The sequence below is a fragment of the Danio rerio genome, chromosome 8, assembly GCF_052040795.2.
Source record: "Danio rerio strain M-AB ecotype USA chromosome 8, GRCz13ab, whole genome shotgun sequence".
Classification (NCBI taxonomy): domain Eukaryota; kingdom Metazoa; phylum Chordata; class Actinopteri; order Cypriniformes; family Danionidae; genus Danio; species Danio rerio.
The window spans coordinates 45,908,183-45,924,298 of record NC_141028.1 but is presented as its reverse complement, the minus strand read 5'-3'; the positions used below and the strand labels follow the sequence as shown (position 1 = coordinate 45,924,298).

The 16,116-nt window shown below is 34.1% G+C and overlaps 1 protein-coding gene across 5 annotated transcripts in view; it reads right to left on the bottom strand.

Annotated features, from left to right (window-relative positions):
• rnf34a (ring finger protein 34a) overlaps nucleotides 1-11,107 on the bottom strand; it is a 47,947-nt gene extending 36,840 nt beyond the window's left edge. For 3 of the 5 annotated variants that reach the window (XR_015496858.1, XR_015496857.1, XM_087262826.1), the window contains exons 1-4: nucleotides 10,991-11,107; nucleotides 5,812-6,030; nucleotides 3,348-3,535; nucleotides 3,063-3,261 (exon numbers count right to left, since the gene is read on the bottom strand). Coding sequence is in view for 3 of the 5 variants with exons in the window: in XM_087262826.1 (XP_087118952.1) it covers nucleotides 3,063-3,261; nucleotides 3,348-3,535; nucleotides 5,812-6,030; nucleotides 10,991-10,996 (612 nt within the window). In the remaining 2 variants the exon portion in view is untranslated. 5 annotated transcript variants of the gene reach the window in all.
• Between the last annotated feature and the right edge of the window lie 5,009 nt (nucleotides 11,108-16,116).

Genomic DNA, 16,116 nt, shown 5'->3' with positions numbered 1-16,116 from the left:
TCTCTCGATCTCAGTGAAATAGGGGCTATTTTTGTATATGTCAGTGAAAGACTGATCCAGCAAACACACAGTGAAATTGTGCACAGTTTATGAGATTTAGGTAGTTAAAGCGTTGTAAATACTCGCGATCACCTCCCTCGCGACACAGCACATATGAGGTAAATGACGTCAGTAATAACCGGTTATGATTATTACTGAACCGATACCGAATTGTCCACGTCTGCATCGCGTGCACCGAAGAAACGATTAATTTTGACACCCCTAATATATATATATATATATATATATATATATATATATATATATATATATATATATATATATATATATATATATATATATATATATATATATATATATGACATTTTTAAAATTACTCTTTAAAATTATTCTCAATTTACTCTTTAATGACTATTACAAGCATTTTTATGAATTTCTCCATTAAAATGGAAAAGATTGATTTTCGCTAAAACTTTCTAAAGTGATTTATTTAAAACTGTTAAAATCTTTTCTAAACGACTAAGCAGAGCATTAGAGGTGTGGCCAAAGGGTGTTCAGCAAATCAGCTGGTGCGCAAATTATATAAAATAGTGTTTCAGGTTGATTTGTAAACAACAATTGGCATTAGGACACAATAACCAGGCATGTGATAAGGAAGACGAGATCTATTTAATAGGTTTATACAGTACTTTGAACTTAAGCGTTGGGACAGATTCACACACACTGCTGCTAAACAACTAGATTTAGTGCTCTTGTGCCCACAGAATATACATTTTCCTGTAATTTAGTTGACTCTTAATTCCATGTGAGAAATAAACTACTAGTCAGTCAACAATTCAAACAGTTTAAACCATCAAATCGTTTAAAGGCCTTAAAATATTAAGTAGCCTACTTTAACATTTCACCCAGAAAAAAATCTTGTACTTTCATTTCGAGGGTGCAGATTGCATACGTTTTATTAATATGTATAACTTAATTTATTTTATTAATGACTATAACTTTATACATATATATAGTTAAAAAAATATGTACCAATTTCCCAAGTGTATATAACTACTACTGTAAGAAAATATCAGAATTCGGAACATACTTTCTGTATTATCTTTGCTTGAACTGAGCCGATCTAATCCTGTTTATATGAATTGAACCTGCTCCCGATCAGGTTTGACCTAGCAGAACTGTTGCTATGACAACAACTCTTGGATCAACTTTGAAGAACGAAACGATCCTGGATCGTGTCAAATCGTCAATATCCAAATCCAGCTAACTGAGTAATCCACGTACGAAGAACGGACCCCTGGAAAATGTGAAAATTCCTATAAGTAAACAAAAGCTGACACCTCCAATGCAGATTAGATGAAATCACAGAAGCTGCATAATCTGCGTAATTTTTTAAGACATTCATTTATATGTAAACTTGATATATATGGGCAAAAATTATTCAGGGTTATGTCCATGTGTTTTGCTTGTTAGGTCGATATACTGATTATTGTGACAGGCCTTAAAACTCTTGTTTTTAGTCTATTTTTTTTTTTTTTTCAACTTATTTGACGACATTTTGTTTATCTATAAAAGATGGGAAGTAATGACCGGCTGGGAAGAAACGCGTAGATTGCCATGCTTCTATGAAACAACTCAACAATCAATTAGTCAACGTCAGTGACTACTGTAACAAAACTATTGCACTGTGAAATCAGCATTAAATACGAGAGAGAACGTTTTGAGTTTCCTGCCATAGCAGCCCCGGCTATTTCATGGCAAAAACAAACACAATTTAGAAACATTTTATACAATACACCTTTTCGAAAATAAAAAAAAGGTTGCAGCGATATATTGACAATGAAATTCTCAATAAATAAGCTTAATTTAAATTGCCATACATCTCAAAGCCAAATTTAAAATAGAAAAATAAAATAGAAAAGTAGTATTAAAAGTATGTAAAAATGCTAGAAATAGACATCTTTTCTCATAATAGCTTATTGAGGTCGTTTCAATGCTTTATTTCTGTAATTCAGCACAGAAAGTTAATTTTTTAGTTTTAGTTTAACACACTTTTAACTCACTTGACCATTGCAAAAATGTAAAATAGTTTTCTGAATTACCATTCATTCGAAAAAAGTGTGTGTGTGTGTGTGTGTGGTTTTTTTTTTTGTTTTTTTTAAACACATAACTTTGTTTCAGTTACATCCGTCTTCCACACTACTCCAGCATATTCTTCCCATGAAAACACAGCATTTTGAAATGGCTAAAGATCCCATTTTTGCTTGTAAATGCTAGGGCCCTATCACACACTCTGCGCAGCGCAATTGTTGTTTGCTAGTTTCAGCTCGGTGCAAGAGTAATTTCGATATTTAAGTTTTTGTTTTATTAAAAACAAGCTTAGATTTGTCCACCTGTCAGGTTTTAGACCATTTGGGGCATAGCAAGTGTATTTGGATATAGCTCAGTTTTTTTTAAACACACTTCGTTATTATTGTTCATTTATTCATTTGCTGGAAATTAGAACTGAATTTAGAAATAGTTTGAAACAAATATTTTCGCTTAACAAACTAAATTAATTATGTATAGGCTAACTGATATCTGCGTACAACACGTTTCCTTATCCACGAGAGTGAAAGTAAATCATGAGGAGGCTCGTTTTCTCATCCGCTCACTGTAGATACTCTGTTTAACTGTTTTCTCTCTAGTGAAGCATTCAGTTTTTCCATTTACAAAGTCCACTATGTAAATAGCAAATGTGCTATGGCGTGACGCAACTGACTCTTAAAGAGAATGGGAGATGAGACTCAGATTGGTTTATTCTCAAAACACACCTTTAAGTCATTAAAAGAATAAGCTCAACCCTGTTAGACCATGCGCCATGGCACAAAGCAGATTTTTTTTAAAGCGGACACACCTTTAATGCACCCTGCGGTTTGGACTTTGCACCTGGATCGTCAAATTAGAGCCCCTAGTGTTCCTTTTTAGTATAGACGGACTGAAACAACTTTTGAAAACAGAGATGCAGCTATCCAAAAATCCCCCTCTGATGCAGACAATCAGTTCTAATGTTCTGGACGCACCTGATTGGTGGACTCGGAGCTGTTGCTCCTACTGATTGGTTCTCGAGTTGGAGAGAGTGCTGAGAGAGGGGAAGTGGGCTCTTCGATTAAAGGTGGTGGGCTATACAAAGGGTGGGACTGCAGAGAAGGTGTATCAGGATCATCCTCACTTTCTGCACCATGATGACAAAGCACCAAGTCCACAAGATCCTCCTTCTCCCTAAGAAAGACAACAAAATGAGTCAAGAACACAAGCAATTTTTCATAATACACATGCACAAGTAGAAGAGATCTGTGTAGATGTACCTGCAGGTATCAGTGTTAATGTTGCGTAACATGAGGTACTGCCGCAGGTCTTTAACACGCAGACGCATGAGCTGCGACCGCTGGAATGCAGTGCCCTTCAGTAGGTGACAAGTTGTGCATCTGCGTAGGTTTTCTTGAAGAACCGAGCAGAGTGAACAGAAACTCTTCGTACAGTCACAACAGATGTACTACATTAGAGAAAAGGAAAAGAGACAGAGTTTGAGCTGAATCACAATTAGAAGACACAATGCGATTTGAAGATTGCAAATGTCTTATTTCAAGTTTGCTTGCATATGGGTCAAAGATAAAAAGGGGTTTTAATTTAACAAAAGATTTAATATTATATTTGAAGAATTTAGATGCAAAAACCTTGAAGTTGTTCATCAAAAATTAGCATTTTACACAGGTTGTTGTGTGCAGTTTCAGCAATTTTACTCTTATGGCAAAAAATAGGTTACTTTCATTGCCTTTAAAGTAAAATAACTGAACTTAAACCGCTAGTTTTAGAGAGGAAATTTCAGATGCCATTATCTTTTTGCATCTGAACTTGTCATTTTTCCCTACGTGATGTGAAGAAATAATGATTATATAATTTATACCTAAATGGCACCTACTAAAATGTCCTTCAGTGTTAGAACAAAGAGCTTCAGATTAGGGCTGGGCGATATTGCAAACATTTTTTTGTCATTTAACCACTTTATTTTAATTGACCAACATCACAATAGTTTAAATGGTTAAAAAAAAAACATTTTAACTAAATATCTGATCTCTTCATAATAGAAATAGTTCTTCATAAAAGAACTAACCATCATTATTCAAATACATATTGCAACATTACAAATTGTGTAGTTGAATGACAATATTACCCCTATGCTAAAAAAAAATGTTTCATATGGGTAGCTGGTGGCTGGGATGCACAAGAAAAGAAACCGAAAAGCCACTCTGGCGACATCCTTACATGCTTGCTTATTTACAATCTCTTCACTGCTGCTATACGGAACTCATTTCGCATGTGTTGTCATTCTGACCTGAAGTGACAAGTGCAAGAGTGTAGATTCCTTCACCATTTTCTATAGCGTCTCTCGTAACTGGGCGACCATAACAGTTTTCTCAATTGGTCAAATAGAATGATAATTGGTCAACCATTACTGCAGCTCAAGTTTAAGAAGAAAAGTAAAAGGCACTACAGTGTTTGGATGCGCTGTGTTTGTCTGAGGTAATAAGTCTGCCATTACTGTGTATATTCCATACAAATTGTGAAGCAGATTGGTTAGATCTACTTGCATGAATTGTGGTGCGTTCGCGGCATTCAGAAAAGATCCAATGTTTTTGAAAAATAACAAACTCACACCCTAAGCTTATTGGCATTGCTTCCAAGGTGCACACTCACCGGCCAAATTTTAATCAAACTATAGCCTTCATACTGAAACTTCATACCAAACTTTTTTTATCGTTATTGACAATGGTGTTTGGTCAATAAATAGATCCTGATTTTATAGCCAGCCGTACTTCAGATTGCATTTCAGTCATTGAAAAATTCTCTGGTTAATTTAAAATCGGTTGTAAACTCACAGAATACAAAGATTATGTTTTTTTTTTACATCTGATAAAAAAAAAACTATTAAAAGAGTAACTTCTTACAAGTACTTGGGTATCTAGATTTATAAGCTTTTTTTTTTTTATGTACACATTGGTGATCTAAATAGGAAGCCTGAAACTTGGCTTTTATTTAAAAAAAAATAATTTAATTTTACTTTTAATGCTAAAAAGAAACTTAGAAGCTACTTTTATGTGCTTATGATGATATATTATACATGTATGAGGCATCTTCTATTCTAACAAGACTTGATTCATGCTTCTACTTCCATTACAAATGCAAATTCTCTTCCTCATCATTGCATTTTATATGAGATGGTTGGATTTCCGTCCGCAGAAAACAGCACTGGTACATTTTTATCTATAAAGCTAGCTTAGGTAAACTTCCAGCTATCTTTGTACTCTGCTTTGTCTTAGCTCTGGGAATAACCAGCTACGCTCTTCTAAGTGTTTGCTTTTTAATATACCTCGAGTTTGTACAGAGCTGGGTAAAACAACATTTTCTTACTGTGCACCTTGGGCAAGGAATAATTAGCAAAAAATAGTTAAAACTAAATAAAATTGTGTCTTTCTGTGAATTTAAAGGCCTTTTAAAGAGAGTGGTATTGGAATCGGTTTTGTTTAAATGCACCAAAATATATGACTCATATTCACTGAGAAATGGATAAAATATAAATTTTCAAAATGTACTTAATTATGCTGAGCACTGTATAACTTCATTTTAATCAAGTACATGTTCATCATGAAGGTCTCATCTTCTTAAATTAGAACTACATCAATATGAGAAAGCAATGTTTGTTTTAAACCACCTCATGGCGTCATGACTGAAATGAAAAGGCGGAAGAAGCGTGTATGCAGATCTACATACCCTCCTCCTGAAGACAGAGAACGCTTGTCTACAGGCTTGACACACCAGGCTGGTGCTGTTGGAGTTGGCGGGCGGGTATGTGGAGTATCCGGCAGTAGGCGCGAAACGAAACGGCCCCGCACCTGCCCCGAAACCTGGCTGCTGCCCTCTTACGGCCCCAGTACCCATCACCTCATTCAGCAGACCACAGCATGATGCCCACATGGACGAGGCCCCCGCCTGCACACAAAACATTTGACAAACTTTACAGTCATTCAAAAATGTACTGGTGTACACAGAACGAAATTACATTGTGTCAGCACAGCAGTTTAAAAAATAACACTAAACAATAGACAGATAAGTAAACAGTAGGGCTGCAGTATCAATATCACAAATGTGATCATTCGCAATAGTCGTATCACAGAAACACGTAATGTTGAGGTTGGACTTTATTTGATAATTTTGCCAATGTTTCTTGAGGCCTGTGACTGTGTGAGGGTTTTTAAATCATTCAGGCCTAAGAAATAGAACTGTTTTTTAATTTGACAAATTAATAACGATTAATAAATTCTATTGAATTGCTTATAAATGTATTGTTTTTCATTTGATTATTTAATTACTGTATAGCTCCCAAAGATTATATAAAAGGCCTACAGTGGCTTCTCGTACACACACCATTTCCCACTTTTATTTTTGATATTTGGCACCAGTTTTAATGTAAGTGATGATTTTGTTCTTTTTGACTAATAGAAACATGATGAAAAACAAGATGGCAACAGTGCTTTATTTGCAAGTGTTTTATGCAATATTACCATTTTGCGCAGAAGGCTAATATGCATCTTTGGATGGAAACATACAGTAGCTAGTGTATACTGTATACAGTTCAGCTCCTCGAAAAATAATAAAACGCTGTTTATAAAATTTCTATCTTTTTCTTTATTGAATTTATTCAATTTCAATCCCATTCAATTCATCTTTATTTCTATAGTCTTATATTTCTATTTCTAATATTCACTGCTGGGAATCCAAACACTGAAGAGCAAATCCATTGTGCAGCTCTACAAGTCCCAAACTATGAAAGCCAGTGGCAATTTTGTCTACGCTAGTAGATTGTTTCTTTTATTTAATGCATAAGCACAGAATCATTGCAATCAGTCTAAAATTATTAACTCTTTCAAAATGGTTATTCAACATATCTTGTGAAATTGTATTCATATTACAATATATAAATGGCAGAAGAGGAAAAAAATCCCAATGTTAGATTTTTCCAATATAGTGCAGCTCTAATAAATAGTACAGAAAAAAATAATAATACATAATCATATTTATTAGGGATCCACAATATAGACCATTTTAATGTGGTTATCTCATTGGCACATGAACATTTCCTGCTCGTTGTTAAACTATTTCATAACTGTAACAAGAGGCAATTCAATCATAACTTGATGTTAAAACAGCTACCATAACATCATTTATCAATATGTGGCTCTTTTTGGATTCTCAGAAGCTATTGTAATTAAAAATATAAAACAGGAAATACAATTTGGGCCCATTGTTTTTGTTTACATCCCTCAAAATGGTCTATAATCGCAGAATCCGCAGTACAAATTGGGATTATAATTAACCAGGAACCAGACCTGATTTCAGTAGACCTGATTTGGGGAGTCAGTGGCGGAAAGAGCTGAATGCACTACAATTTAAGAAAACATATGCAATAAAAAAAAAAAAACACATGCAATTTAAAAAAATATTTATAATATATACAACATACAGGGTGGACCATTTATATGGATACACCTTAATAAAATGGGAATGGTTGGTGATATTAACATCCTGTTTGTGGCACATTAGTATATGTGAGGGGGCTTGTAAACAACTCATGAAAGAATAAAGTTACGTTTAAAACCAAGCACACCATGGGTTTTCTTGTGAAATTCCCAATAAGTTTATTAAGGTGTATTAATCTAAATGGCTCAACCTGTATATAAATAGAAGCAAATCCTCACAACACAAACAAGTAAACATACTTTAAGTAGTCAGAATGCAAACAAATAACAAACAAATAAAATTCTTGCATTTTCTCACAACAATGCAAATAGCACAGAACATAACGGAAATGTGATGGACCTGGCTGGGATTTGCTTATTGTGCCATGACTATTGCTCAGTGAAGTCGTAGGTGATCTTTGAAAGGTGAGTTTTTTTGTTTGTTTTATATCCCAATTACATGATTCTCTTGTCTTTTGTATATTGTAAGCCCAAATAACCATAACCTAAACAGCCGGACCAGTCATGTTTTTAGGTCCCCTTGGAACATTTCAAAATCAAAAACACATATAAATGCAGGCATTTTCTTAATTAGTTTTCTTGATTATTGAATTTCTATACCTAGTAATGGACCATGAAGCACTGTTAATTTCATTTACATGTATCACATATATGTAATCTATCATTTTCATCTGCTCTTTTTTTAGTACATTTTTGTATATTTTCTGCAGATTCACTTTTCTATAAAATCATTCCAATCAATGTAAAAAGATGTGTTCTTTCCAAATGATTACTTAAGTCATCTAGTGAAATTTAAACATATTTTGATTTAAAACATAAATTAAAAAAAAAAAAATAAAATAAAAAATAGAAAAAATGAAAAAAAAAAAAAAAAAAATCACACAAAAACAAAACAACATCAGTTTTTCCAATATCATGCAGCCCTAATGTAGATCATATATTTTTGTTTATTGCTATGTCAGCAACAGCGGCTATTTTTTTAGCATTTTTAGCATTTCATTGATAAATACACAATTAAAACCACAAACAAATGAATACATAAATTAGATACAATTTTTAACATTAATATGCAATAATCTACTTTTTTTCCTTTTGAAACTGCTGAATATTATTGTCAGGTTGGATCTGTGGTGCAAATCATAATAATGCATACAAGTTTTAAGGTAAGATTGAAAATGTAAAAGTTTAAAATGAGAATTAGAATAAAAATCAAAATAGGAAATGTGATCTGCACGCAAAACAACCTCAAGAATATTTAAAAACAAACCACGACTAAATTTACCGATACACACCCAACCAGGACCATCCCATGATTGAGGTAAAGCTGGTTTTATATTTTCACATTTGTTCATTTTTGAACAGTGACAACTTGACACACTCCCTACATTGTTTACCATGCTACTCTGAATATTTGATCTGAAATCACATACAAGTAGGACAGTGAACAATGTTGGACTTTGCTAGTCATTAGCTGCTAATATGATTTCATCATTCAGAAACAGCAAAGAATATTTTTCTGAAATTATATTATGAAGGAGAATACGTATGTGGGTGGCACGGTGGCTCAGTGGTTAGCACTGTCACCTCACAGCAGGAAGGTCACTGGTTCGAGTCCTGACCAGTTGGCATTTCTGTGTGGACTTTGAATGTGCTCACCGTGTTGGCGTGGGTAAGTGCGTGTGTGAATGTATGTGTCAGACACTCAGAACCTGTCAAAAACCAAAAAAATGCTCTTTAACTTTGGCAAAAAAAACACCTGCTCTCCAAAGGGTGGTCATAAATGACACAGGTCAAAGTTGTGGAGGAATATAGGTACCTAGCGAGAACAATTATTGACAACAGGTTGAAATTTGATCAAAACACACAAACAATTATGAATAAGGCTCAAAGACTGCTTGTATCAACTTGAAAATCAACTCCTTTGATGTAGAAAAAGTTATTCTTAAGACCTTTTACAATTCATATATTGAAAGTATTTTGTCATTTTTCAACATATATTGAGCAGATATGTTGAGTGGATCCCCCTTAGGCGACATCTAAAGACAATAAGATGTTCAACAAATGGATATGAATTTACTTTTGTGCCTTAAGCAATTCGGTTATGTAATAAAATGTAGTTAACCAATGGACTATTATTATTATTAGTTATTATTACTATTGATTTTTTTATGTAATTTTTTTCTCAGTTTTTTGTTTGTGTACTTGATGACGGAGGTAAAGTTGGTTTTATATTCACACATTCAGACTTTCACCTTTCTAATATAGTTTCCGAACATTGGCAAAGTCTAAATAGGGAAATCATATTAGCATATCAGACATGTTCACAGTCAATTAATGAGTGCTCATGTTCTTTTGCTATCATTCTAACATGTGATTTCAGACCAAATATTTATAATAATAGCCTAAACAATGTAGGGATTGTGCCATAAGTTGTCACTCTTTAAAAATGGACGAATGTGTGAATATAAAACCAATTTTACCTCAACCACATTTCCTCTCCGACCCTAAAATTTGAAGGAAATCTGATTTGCAGCAGGATGGAAGTAAAATTGATTTCATATTCTTACATTCGTTCATTTAGCATTCTCTGTATTGTTAGTTTGAATATTCAATCGGAATTAGCATGCAAATATATATATATATATATATATATATATATATATATATATATATATATATATATATATATATATATATATATATATATATATATATATATTAGAAAGCTAATATATAAGAGAATAAGCCTAAGGTAAACGAATGAATGAACGTCTGAATCTAAAACCAACTTTACCCCAGTCATCCAATGGGAGTGTACCCACATGATAGCAATAGTAAATCTGAGCTTATGCGCTTTACTATCCCATATTTTCAGGATCATTCAGAATGTCCCATCCCGAAATAGTTCCCATTGACTGGGCTCAATCTCATTAGAGAAGGATGGGAATAAGGCTAAGCCATAACAAGGGATTAGTGTGCTTTAAATGACTTCTGACTGCAGCCCGAGCTCTTACTCAACAGAAAGTAACCATGGTGTTTATTTTATTTTCATAGGGAATCAACAACATAATCAACTCCCAATTGTCATTGTGAAGGATCAGTCCAGTTGCTGGGTCTCACCTCCCAACAAATGAAAACATGACAGCAGGGGAGTAAAAAACAAACAAACACATTACTGGGCAGATGCAATGATAACTGAATACTGATATATAACACAAACATGATGTCAGCTGCTAAACTGATGAGAGTCAATGCTAATACGCTTGTCATCAATGCATGGAACGCTAAACTGGCAATCAGCTGTTAGTTATCGAGCTGATAGCAAAGATAGCAGACTATCAACGCTAGCATTACAGACAGGGAAAACAGAAACAAGTTCAAAACTAATCAAGTATAACAGCAAATGTCTGTACCTTCATAGCAACTCCAGCACACCGCGGGGAGTCACCCAGCTGTTAGTAAAAGCAGCCTGTACATTGCTCGTGCACGGCTAACTCTTCATTTTTTTCTGTCGTTGTCTCTAAAGCCGCACCAGGAGGATCGCTATGCAACTGTAATGAAGCCTTTTCAGCCAACCACAGCGGTGGATATCAGTGTGACGCAATGCCAAGCAGCCAATTACCTCCTCTCTTCAGTAGTGCAGCGGAAGTTCTTGCTTTTAGATTTGAGTTTGTCGTGGAATTTGATCATAACACTTCACGTTTCGTATTTATTTGGAATTGTAGCGTGTTTGGAAAAACGATTGCACCTTTTAGAGTTGTACTCTTGTTTTTTACAAAATAGTTTTCCTAAGCTAAAAGTTACTATTGTGATTATAAATGGTTATAATATAATTTCAATGTGCAAAATCATTCATTTTTTCTTACGGCTTAGTCCCTTTATTCATCAGGGGTCGCTACAGCGGAATGAACCGCCAACCTATTCAACATGTTTTTACACAGCTGCCCTTTTAGCTACCCAGTATTGGGAAACAACCATACACACTCCACACGCATACACTATGGCCAGCTTATTCAATTCATGTTTTTGGACTGTGGAACACTTGAAGGAAACCCACGCCAACATGATGAGAACATGCAAACTCCACACAGTAATGCACACTGACCCAGCCGTAACTCAAACCAGCGACCTTCTTGCTAACCGCTGAGCCACTTTGTCACTTTTTGGTTTGCACGTTTAGTTGCTTAACACTTACTGTCAAGCTGCAAGCTAATCATCAGGAAAATAAGGTAGGCTACCGCAGGGTTCCATGCTAAGGATTGTTTTCCACTGGCCCAGCGAAACTTTTCACTGGTCCCACAAAAAAAGAAGAGAAAAGTTAATTTCTTAGCCACATATTTTACATAATGTGTCAAAAATACCATCTATGAATCTAGAATGTAAATATTAAAAGAAATGTTAATAAATGTATTTTTTTGCCATCAGTTTTTTTTATTTTGTAGTATTTTGTGTAATATTGAACACAGAAAAACCATAGACGATCAGCATATAGCAGTGTGCAGACATACATATAATAACATATATAATACATATACAGGTTGTTAAATAATAATAATAATAATAATATATATGCATAAAACAAATTTCCAAACCAAAAAGTCAATAAACCAAATTAGTATTTACGGTTAAGTAAGGGTAAAATTAAGCCAGTTAAAAATAAATAAATAAAAGAATAACAATTGACAAATAGATTAAGGTATTCAAAACCGTGCTGAAAGAGGTCTACGACAATAAAGAAAAGTTATTAGAAGCTCAAACATGGAACCTTAAACAATTACTATAAAAGAAAAAAAATCAATAATAAAGAGGGAAAACTTTATTAATTAATTAATTAAGAAAAATGTATGGGGCATGGAAGTTTTACTTTGGATGTCTCCTTGATTCAAATTAGTAAACCTTTAAGTTAAAAAAAATGTATAGGTTAAAGTTAAAGGTTAACAAGGTTTGTGCCCAAAGTCTGATGGTGTCTTCTCTTGCACCATGAATGCAAGCAGTAGACATTTCCACTTACACAATATCAATAAAAGTTAGAAAATGAATGTATTTTAATGTATTAATACATCCAAAGTGTTGTGGAAACAAAAAGAGCAGTATGGAAAAATGTGCAGGTATTTTACTGCAGTTCTAAATGATTTAACTAAAGGTGGCTGCATGCTTTGCCAAACTGACAGCAAACTGTGCAAAACCTTGCTTATTTTTTTAAATGTCTGTGTTCAAGATGTTAGCCTCATAATTTGATGTTGCCACCATGTTGCTGTCTCTTCGCTGTACTGGTAGTTACCAAGTTACGAACAAAAATAAAGTGCTAGCAACATCGAATCAGATAAGAGGAACTGAAAAGCAATATGGTGTTTACGAGGTCACAGAAACGGTAGCATTTAAAGGCTTAAAAGCACAAATTATATTTTACGATTATAAAACTGCATTTGCACGCAACTGACAAATAGTCGCACTGTCACAGACTAATTAAACTTTAGAAACAAGGCAACACTGGCCTAATCGTGCCAGTAACGATCCTGTCTACTGTCCCGAGCGTCTCTTACGCATCGGGCAGTCCTTATTGTTGAACCCTGTACTGTTAAACTACCCCTTTAAAAAAGTGCACTAGAAGTTATTTCCTAAAAGTAGCTAGTTACATTGAAGCTACTTCTTTTCAATATGACGTACATTACTAGTGAATAAACATTGAGGAGTTTTTAAAGCAAAACAGTACAATATGGTTATGGTGTCAAACCTTTATTTTTTTAATCACGTTTTAGATTTCTCAGAATGTCAAAGGACAAAATACAAAATGTAGCATTGCAAATAATAAAATAATTAACTTATTAAACATACATTATCATCAACTGATGTAATAAATTAAATTATGCATGATATACCAATAGATGGCTGCAATTCACCGTTGTAGTGTGTGATCTTGTAAAGACGAAGTTCTGGTGCTTCAAGTCATTGTTGATTCACTGGAATGTGGCTGTTGTCAAGCTACACCACTACTTGCTGGAAGAAGTAACTACTGGAAAAGCTGCATTGTTTCTTAAGTAGCTGAGGTTCTGTCATGCTATTAAAAAATTTAGCTAGTAGACGAGCTACTTAGCTAGCTACTCCTGTCAACGATGTCTATAGGTAGGTTCACTCAGATAGTGAATAATTAATTGGTGTCACTTGAGTCAAAGGTCACTGTTGCTGTTCCAGCAGATGACAATCTATAATTGATACGTAGTTTTAGATTAAATTCAATCAAAATGTAAAGCTTTAGTCATCACAGTGGCTTAGTGGGTAGCACTGTCGCCTCAAAGCAAGTAGGTTGCTAATTAAAGTCCTGCTAGCCCAGTTGGCATTTCTGTGTGGAGTTTGCATGTTCTCCCTGTGTTTGTGTGGGTTTTCTTTGGGGCGCTTTGGTTTTCCCCACAGTCCAAAGACATGCGGTATAGGTGAATTGAGGAAACAAATTTATTATTTATGTATTAGAGCGTGTGTGAATGGGAGTGTATTAGTGTTTCTCAGTACTGGGTTGTGGCTGGAATGGCATCCACTGTGTAAAGCATATGTCAAAATAGTTGGTGGTTCATTCCGCTGTGGTGACCCCTGATAAACAACTGACTAAGCCGAAGAAAAACGGATTGATGAATGCAAAGCTTTACGTATGAACAGAATCAGAAATGTGTTCAGGATGTGTCCAGTGTCTTTAAATAACGATCCAAATATAAACAATTTATTAACACTTGTTTTTTCCCCCTAGAAATAGTGCAATCTTCATCATTCAAAATTTGAAGGAGTTTTAGTTGTGTCTATAAACCATGCTAGGAGAACAATGTTACACAAAAAGAAATTCCCAAGGCACTAAAAACAGTATTGTAGCAGATTGTAGCACAAAGGAAACAATTCTCAAGGTTATAGCAGATGAACATGAGTAGGAAGTGTAGGTGTAGGTTACACGTTTAACCCAGTATGCTGGGTTGTGATTTTATCCCAACTATTAGTTAAAAATGACTATACTACTGGGTTGAATGTACCCCAAAATGGGTCAGAAATTTAATCTAGAAGCTGGTGATTAAAATCACTAAAATAAAAACAATTCTACAGCAATACCCTGTTTTCGGCCATGTTTTTACTGTTTTAAATAATGACTATTAAAGTCATTAAAAATAAAGATGATTTAGAGTTCAAAATATGTAATTTGAATATTTTTTTTAAATAAATTGGTCTTACACTTTTTATAGTAGATGTAATAATTCTGCTACTTTTATTATAAACACACATATCAACATTTGGTAAATGTTGATATTTTAGAAATTATGGGATGTGTTAAAAATGTACTGAGTGTGTTAAATAGCAACATTAGGAGTTGAAAAATGCAATCCAATTTTTCCTTTCTTGGAAAATTCCATTATTTCTTTGTCTGCTTTAGATGTTTTGCTGTGTGAAAGTTGTTCTTTGTCCTGCATGAAAAGTCCTGTGGCTGATTGAGGGTTGGACGCAGAAACTGCATGTTGCTGAGCTTCTGATAAACATTTGTATTCACTCTGACAACTTCTGCTGAACAAACAAACAAATCATGAATCTTCTCCATCTATAGTTGGATGATAAACAATGTTTCACATTATACTGGCTGGCTGCACTGCTTAGATTAGTCTTAATATGTTAGTCACTGTTTTATTTTTTCTTTAAGAATTACACTTTGGATCAATTATTATTTACTCGTGAATAGGAATTGCTTTTTTTAAAGAGTAGGCTACACTTATTTCTATAATTTTATTTACACTTCTTAGTTTAAATATTTTCCAAAACATATTTTTACATCCTCTTTAGAGCTGTACAGGTCTGAGGGGTAATTTTTTTTCCAACTGCATTTCAAGTGTTTTATTTTTCCTGTGGCATTCATTCATTTTCTTTTCGGCTTGATCCATTTATTTACCTGAGGTTGCCACAGCGGAATGAACTGACAACTTATCCAGCAAATATTTTTACGCAGCGCCTTTCCAGCTACACCCGCACACACTCATTCACACACACTATGGGCAATTTAGCTTACCCAATTCACCTATACCACATGCCTTTGGACTGTGGGGGAAACCTGAGCACCCGGAGGAAACCCACACCAACACGGGGAGAACATGCAAACTCCACACAGAACATATACTGCAACAAACATTTACATATAAACCTTTAAATGAAATAAAAGTGGTTATGAGCAACATTAAAATTACTTTATTCAATGATACATCATTCCTGTTTATAAATGTTAAAGGCTACTTTTGAGAATGTAAACTTTTTACTGTTTTATATAAGAGTGAACAATATATCTAAAGATATACATGAATAACATTTATTACACATAATAATATTTCATTATTTTTTAGAACAGATATTATTGGATTACTTTTTATGTAAACTTACTATTTATATACAAAGCCTCTCCAGAAATTGCATTAAAACATTTGCGACCTCTACTGTTTGCAAATAAAAATGTCACATATTTGTTCATGTGTATGGGTAATGGTAGGTCAGACATATTTGTATTGGGAATATTAACAGCATA